This window comes from Electrophorus electricus, chromosome 7 (assembly GCF_041902795.1).
Source record: "Electrophorus electricus isolate QZ-2024a chromosome 7, ASM4190279v1, whole genome shotgun sequence".
NCBI lineage: Eukaryota > Metazoa > Chordata > Actinopteri > Gymnotiformes > Gymnotidae > Electrophorus > Electrophorus electricus.
This window is the reverse complement of record NC_137503.1, coordinates 26,061,091-26,068,441: the sequence shown is the minus strand read 5'-3', so window position 1 is coordinate 26,068,441 and position 7,351 is coordinate 26,061,091. Positions and strand designations below refer to the sequence as shown.

Here is a 7,351-nt window from a genome sequence, read left to right as displayed (position 1 = left end):
CCCTACACCACAAAACAATCAGAAAACAATACATGATCTTTCAATAGTCTCATTCTCAGTTTGAAACCAAAGATAAATAAACTTTATTTACATGACGCTTTTATCCAAAGCAACTTACAATTACGACTGAGTACAACTTGAGCAATTGAGGGTTAAGAGCTTTGCTCAGGGGCCCAACAGTACCTTAAACACAAAGCTACCATGAACCTTAAAGGAAACCCTAAACTTTATTTAATTCAGTGTTCTTGGTCACTCAATTCAGGGATCACCAGAAGTGCAGATAAAGCAAAAAAACAAAACAAAACAAAAAAAAAAAAAAACCCATGGCGCTTCAATGGGAATCGGATTGGAAATACTGTCGGTATTTCCTTCTCCAACAAACAAATTCATCAAGAGGTTATCAAGCCTTGCATGTACTGAACCAAGCACCTGAATAAGGAAAGTACTAAATTGTAAGGAAGAAATTCTTTACTATACATCAGGTAGCTATGGCTTTATCAGCTCACTCTTGGGAAGCGATACTAGTCTAGGCCAAAGCCAAAATATTTAGTTAACATCTTTTTAATATTTATAATCTCTCTCTCTCTCTCTCTCTCTCGCTCTCTCTCTCTCTCTCTCTCTCTCTCTCTCATAAGGTATCATCCTAAAATCATAATTCGATCATAAAATTATATTCTTTCTTTCTTTTCCTTTTTCTTATTCCAAAAATACTTGATTTAATACCTAATCAAACCTACTGGTGTTCTAGGAGTGTTTACATGAAATGCTTCTGACAAGTTGCATCAGCCTTCCCGTAGTACAGATGATGCAAATATTTTAAATAGACGTTCTTTTGACGAATAAGCATACGGAGCAAATATGATTGATAGTTCTTTAACCAATAAAATAATCTAGAATGCAGGCTCAAGCTACACTTCTTGCCCAATGAAATGTTCGAATCATGATGTAATCAGGGTCGTTGCACATCTGAAAAATTGTGATTGGACAAGAGGAATTACAGCCCACCTTTTCTAATCTGTCATTGGCACAGAATTTGGGCGTAATGACGTACTCCCATGGACAACTACAGCATATATGTAGCCGTCAGTCCGACCTTCATTTCATCACCCGGCCAGGCAGAGTATCTAACTAGAGGTGGTTAATAATAAAGCTAGCTTGTTAGCTAGCCAGGACAGTATCGATAATTGGTTCTTAACGTCGTCATTACTAAACAGTCAAGTATCTAACGGCTTTTCTTTTCTTTAAGAACTCTACATAGGGCGGCTAGTGCGCTAGCCTGCCAGGCGATTTTCGTTTAGGTTTTGACTTCGCTCGAGCCGAAAAGGCGGAATGGCATTTTAAGGCATTATGCGGCAACACTAATGCGTCGGCATGCACCAGGCAAAGAAAAACGGTTTGCGAAACTCCATCTTCACGACTGCCAAGCAGTTGGGCTCCAATACCGTCCGCGGTATAGCGGTGAGCCAGCCGATACCTCTCCTCCTTGACCGAAGGAAGCTAACGCTAGGGAGTTAGCTGGCTAGCTTTTGAGCCAGCCAGCTAGAGCTAGCTGTTTTACGTCGAGTTATTCCACCAGTTATTGTGAACGTCAGTTATTGTGAACGACCAGAGAAGGTTTCTAATCTCTCGTAATGAAGCCTCAAGACATAGTCGCTGGCAAAAACAGCCTCTGGATTTTCGGGTACGGTTCGCTGGTTTGGAAACCCGATTTCAAGTACAGGAGGAGCAAGGTCGGGTATATTCAGGGCTATAAAAGACGCTTCTGGCACGGGGATAACTTCCATCGTGGAAATGATGAAACGGTGAGTTGATGTTTAGTGATGACTTTATAGTTTAAAATAATGCCTGTCTTTGAGTGCATTTGAACTCTGATGTCATGCTGAAACCTCATTTTTCTGTCGTCATGGCAGCCCGGAAGAGTGGTGACGCTCATTGAGGAGGAAGACGTAAGTGGAATTTACAGTTTGTTTTACATAATGGAGATTCAGATATAGCACAGTTAATTGAGTAAATGTCAGGGTTTGCGTTAGTAGTAGTAAGTAAGATATTTTAATTGCCTCCTACACAGGCCTGCACCTGGGGTGTAGCCTTTGAGGTGACTGGTCCTCAAGTACAAGAATCTCTCAAGTACCTGAATGTCAGGGAGGCGGTGCATGGAGGCTATGTTACACGAGTTGTCGATTTCATGCCACGCGATGAGAACCAGGTGCCCGTCCAGGCCCTGGTTTACATCGCTACAGCTGACAACCCGATTTACCTCGGGCCTGCCAGTGTGGAGGAGATCGCTGCCCAGATATCTGTGTCCAAGGGGAAGACGGGCCACAACATGGAGTACCTGCTTCGCCTGGCTGACTTCATGAGGCAGAGCTGCCCAGATGTGGATGACCCCCACCTGTTCTCCATCGAAGGAGCTTGCCTGGCCATCATTAGGCCCATACTGTTGGTGGCTCCGCTACCTGTACCTGCTCTGTAAAGCTTGGAACAGGCTGCCAACATTCGGTCTGACTCAATAACATGCTTCTGTGTTTATGCTGATTGCATCCCATGCACTACAAATGCATTAATGTGTCTTACTGTACTAAGAGAAAAGTGAGGTCCTTTTTTAATTTTTGTAACTAGTGTGCTGTTCACTGTCCATGTTTCTTAGGTCTCTACTACATAAGATGTCTATGGAGCAAGATAAAAGGATCTGTTGCATAAAAAAAAGATCTTGAGAATCTGCATAATTCCATTGCATGCATAGTGAGTTGGCAACAGATTTCTTAATGCGGTTCTCATTTGATTTGCACTCCAAAGATGACTCGGCCATCCTAATCTGTTAAATTCCCTTTGAGTCCTTTGTTGTAAAAGGTTCCTTAGTTGTCACTCAATGGTGTCCTTAAATAAAATATGTAAATGATAACTATCTAGAGTGTTTAATTATTGTGACCTCTTTTGATATTCCAGTTGAATGTTTTAGGTTCTTTGTGATATTTTTGGTAGCTTTTAACTGGAGGAAAAAAAAAAATTGTTGGTTATTATTCCCAATGGCACCTGTACATTAAAAACATCAGGTGAGCAAGTGAGATGCATTTGCAATAGTGCACCACTGCCTAGCTTTCTTGTTTCCATACAGCTGCCTAACTTGGCAGGTATTTTGGCTATGACTGCCTCCTGTATGCACAAACATCCAGGGTTATGCCAATTGGAGCAAGGAACACACTGCACTTGGAAGACCTGTGTTTACAGTGCTTTGCTCCGAAGGAGCAGGAAGCAGAGACAATGCAGATAAAGCCAGGAGTCTTGTCTTTGCTATGAACCTGCACGCATTAGGGCAAATCCTCACACTGTTCAGGCCATTACTGACAACTCTTGTCAGGAAACTGGAGTACAAGTGCAAAAAAACCCTTTCATCTTTGTGATCTCTTCCGTACATTCTATTAAAATGATTCTGTATGTCACAGAGAAATAAAATTGCACCTATTTCAGTCAGTATGATATCTTACCTGTCTTAATCATAACAAATGTGAGCATGGAATTATAGAATGACACTGTCAGTTTTGATATACCATTTAATCTTTTTTAATTTTACTATTTTTAGCATATACATTAATTTTGAAAGTTCTAAAAATAAAAAGTGGCCCTCATAATGAATGTGCTATAGGACAAACCTAGCATTAACTATCCATTGTGGACTTATGTATGTGACCATATTGAATTTGTCTAGTTAATTTGGTGTTGCTGACAGTCAAAACTTTCACCTGAGGAGATTTTATAACATGCAAATTAGCTTTATTAATTATAGTTAACTGCTTCCCCAGCCATTCTAAAGACAAACGGTGATTTAAAAAATTGGACAAATGCATTTGAAATTATTTTGATTTTTATTTTGGATTTATTCCAAGTTAGTAAAATGACCACTTTTCTCTCACCAGTATGTACACAGTGACCTATAAAAATAGACAAGCATTATGGGAAATATGGAGGGCTCTGAGCAATATCCACTGCATTATTTACAAACACTGGACAATTTTACCACATTTAGAGACAAAATAATCCCCAAAAATCACTGATCCCACAAAAATTACGAACTTTCAACATGTTTATCTTTTAAAAAATAAATGGCTTCAATACAATATACAGGTAGCACAAATTTCATAAATTACCAACTTTTAACTTAAGCTATGATACATTTTACATCCATCAGAGAAGTTGAAGTCAGAACTGACCCCACAGCAAGCAGAGTAGTGATATTTTCAAGCAGTGCTCCCCTCCACTTTTTTCACTCCCTACAAAATACCTGGAACTCTTTCTCCTTTCAGGTCAAAATATATATTAGTATTTAATGGCAAAATCTAATTTGCAGCAAATAACTTTACAAAAAGAAGGCTGTTTGGCATTTTATATAGCTAATTTTGAACCTGGAACACAATCCATGTAGCTGTCCATAATAAACGTCTTATCTTCTTCGGTTCGAGGGGCTGAAATAAATTTTACCCTACAGCTCTGCAATTTGCATGCTCCACTGCACAATGCCCTTCATAACTGGGATCAGATTAAGTGCAAGTAGAGGAGCAAAGTTTTGAATCCATATTCTACTATTACTCACTAAAACACCAGCACCTGTTTTAATGTCAAGACTGTTGAAACTGGATGGGAGAGCAAGTTGTTTACTTATACCGAAGGTTAACTGGGAGAGTGACTGAATTTACTGCTATTCCAGAAAGGGGAGAGCATGTTAGGCAGCCCTTTGTTCAGTGCATGATGGAGTTTTGCAGGGGTTCTCAAGAACATCTGATGCTGTTTTACTACCTCACAGTGCACGTAATATTTCATGTGTTACGGCTATTGGTTGTTTCTTACTCATAGTACTCAAAAATATTTTGTCCTTCACAAAACAAATATATTTAACAAACAAACTTTTTGAAATAAACAGGAATTTGCATTTTACCTCAAATTTCAAGCATTCTTGCCATTTCCAGTCTTCCCCAAATAAGATTCTCCTCTTTGATCTATGGGGTTAAGACCACTGCTAAATACCAGGGAAACGAAGCAAAGGTTCACAGTGACAGCAGGGCTGGTGAAATGTTTTGGGTTGGGTAGGAATCCCCTTAAAATGTGGGGAGCCCTGCCCCAAGACAAACATTACTGGCCAAGCTAGAAGCACAAAACAAGCCTCTCCACACACACTGCTACCGCCCCCCATGACTGCTTGGACCTTTGCCTCTCTTGGAGGGAGTGTGATGGATGTGTGAGCTGCCATGTGCCAGCATCTGCGAGCTGGGGCCCATGGTGCCCCCTTTAGCCTGGGAGGAAGAGGCACCCACAGGGATGAAGGTGGCAGCTGAGGAGCGGGCCAGAGAAGGCTGCAATGGGCCAGAAGCAGCAATACCTGAGAGAAGAGTCAAACAACACAAGGCTCTGTGTACTGCTCAGATAAACCAGTGCTGAAAGGCATGAGGAAGTATTCAAAAGAACGTCTATGACTATTCATTTAATGCAGGGGTGGTCACAGACTGGAATATGTTTAACAATGCATATTAAAGATGGCATATAAAAGGCCAATTCAAACTTCTGGTACCTTTGTAAGCATTACCTATAAGGAATGAGAAGACAATTTGAGGGACCTATTTTATGGTGATTGGCATGTACCTAAATCATTGAGCTGTGTACCTAGAGTACCTTTAAACAGCAGCAGATTGCTAGCATGCACCTTTAATGGCATAATTATAGGATAATGCACAAACATTATAAGTATGAGTGTGTGTGTACGTGCACACAGAACCCACCTTTGGACACACTGTAGCCATACGCAGCATACGCAGCAGCTGAGGCGGCCGCTGCCCCTGCCATTGCTCCAGCCATGGCTGCTGCACTGCCTGCTGTTGACTTCCTCCCGCGGCCCTTCCGGCCTGAGCACTTCCCCGCCCCTCCAGAACCTTTGGGCCGTCCACGGCTCCGGCCGGACCTCCCTCTGCCTGGGCTGGCTGTGTCTTGAGAAGAAACGCCTGAAGGAACATAGCGTGAGTTTCACTGGAAAGCCTGGCCCTAAAACCCCAACGCCATCTACCTGCCTGGCCCCAAAACCCCAACACCATCTACCTGCCTGGCCCCAAAACCCAAATGCCATCTACCAGCCTGGGCCCAAAACCCCAATGCAATCTACCAGCCTGGTCCTAAAACCTAAATGCAATAGATCTACTTGGCCCCAGAAACTAAACCCCACCTTTGGACCCAAAACCCAAATACCATCTATCTGCCTGGCCCCCAAAACTGAACCACGCCTACACACCTGGCCCAGCTCAGCTTTTTTTTTTTTTACAGCAATGAGCCAAACCCAGCAGGCTTGAGGCAATTCTGCCAGAGTGATCATTTTACGAAAGGCTTCTTGCCTTCCAGTGACTTTTTAGGAACTTAACGGGCAGGTTTCTTTCTCTCCCTCTCCTTTTCCTGCCCTCTAATCCTTATGGGTGCCAAGGCAACCCCAGCTGGTGAGAGAGCGAATCCAGCCTAGAGCCGTCATGTTTATATGGTACTTGATTGCAACCACGTGGCGCATCGAACATGTGAGAGAGACGAAAGAACAGAGCGGCTCTACAGCAAATCGAGCAGGCTTGGCAGAGTCCTTCCACAAGTGTGAGACGGTACACCAGTGGGACTGTTAGCTAGCAGACTGGATGTAGTGTCAAACATACAAATCAAGGACAAGGTCTGTGGGAAAAACAGTCCAAAGAGTTCCTCTGAAAACCACAGCAGAGAATGGTTTTATATTGCTTTGACAACCCTCGTGTTTACTTAGCTTTTTAAAGCTTTTTTATAGCTTTTTTGGTCTCTGTAAGGCCATGGGGCCCTTTATATTCGGCCGTTAACTCTCAGACACCATGGACATTTAATATTCACAGCACGAGCCACAGGACTTGCTGTCAGTGTCTCTCATTCTCTCGCACACTCTGCATTAATGATAACAATCGTTATTCGTTATGCCTTATTCACGGCACATCATCACTGATTTCTGTTTATACGGGTGAACACCAAGTTGGCTTTGTTTAACAAAATGAAGACCCAGATGGGACAAAATGTTGGTATTTTAAGAGAAGCGTGCCCAGGAGCGGTTTGATCAGCGTGCAGGCGTCGCCCGCGTTCTCACCCACCGTTCATGTTGTCCGACACGGAGCCGGTGCCAGAGGCGGGCGAGTTGGTGGCACGCGACTGCGGGGCAGAGGACGCCGGCTCATCCACGATCACCAGCATGTCACTGCTGCTCTCGTCGGCCGGGAGGGAGCCTGCCTGCAGCTCGCTGCTCAGGGAGATCTGCGGAGACACACACATGCCGCGACGTGGAGGACGGGAGAGGACGCCAGGAAGGGAAGAG

General features: G+C 43.2%; 2 protein-coding genes across 3 annotated transcripts in view; one reads left to right on the top strand and one right to left on the bottom strand.

Moving 5' to 3' along the window:
* Positions 1-1,086: 1,086 nt before the first annotated feature.
* chac1 (ChaC, cation transport regulator homolog 1 (E. coli)) lies at positions 1,087-2,902 on the top strand. Its single transcript, XM_026997921.3, has 3 exons — positions 1,087-1,802; positions 1,911-1,946; positions 2,069-2,902. The coding sequence occupies exons 1-3, from the start codon at positions 1,632-1,634 to the stop codon at positions 2,471-2,473; spliced, it is 612 nt and encodes a 203-aa protein (XP_026853722.1). The 5' UTR covers positions 1,087-1,631; the 3' UTR covers positions 2,474-2,902.
* Positions 2,903-3,844: 942 nt separating this feature from the next.
* Positions 3,845-7,351, bottom strand: part of ino80 (INO80 complex ATPase subunit) — a 33,370-nt gene continuing 29,863 nt past the window's right edge. For both annotated transcript variants that reach the window (XM_026998703.3, XM_026998712.3), the window contains exons 35-37: positions 7,131-7,290; positions 5,769-5,987; positions 3,845-5,371 (exon numbers count right to left, since the gene is read on the bottom strand). In XM_026998703.3, the coding sequence (XP_026854504.2) occupies positions 5,172-5,371; positions 5,769-5,987; positions 7,131-7,290 (579 nt within the window). In that variant the 3' untranslated portion in view covers positions 3,845-5,171. The remainder of the gene's footprint in view (positions 5,372-5,768; positions 5,988-7,130; positions 7,291-7,351) is intronic.

What these genes read in the sequence shown, in the direction of transcription:
- chac1 (XM_026997921.3), top strand. Translation starts at nt 1,632, where the DNA reads ATGAAGCCTCAAGACATAGTCGCTGGCAAAAACAGCCTCTGGATTTTC. An exon ending in ATCGTGGAAATGATGAAACG is followed by an intron (nt 1,803 to 1,910) that starts GTGAGTTGATGT and finishes TCGTCATGGCAG; the next exon opens with CCCGGAAGAGTGGTGACGCT. An exon ending in CGCTCATTGAGGAGGAAGAC is followed by an intron (nt 1,947 to 2,068) that starts GTAAGTGGAATT and finishes CCTCCTACACAG; the next exon opens with GCCTGCACCTGGGGTGTAGC.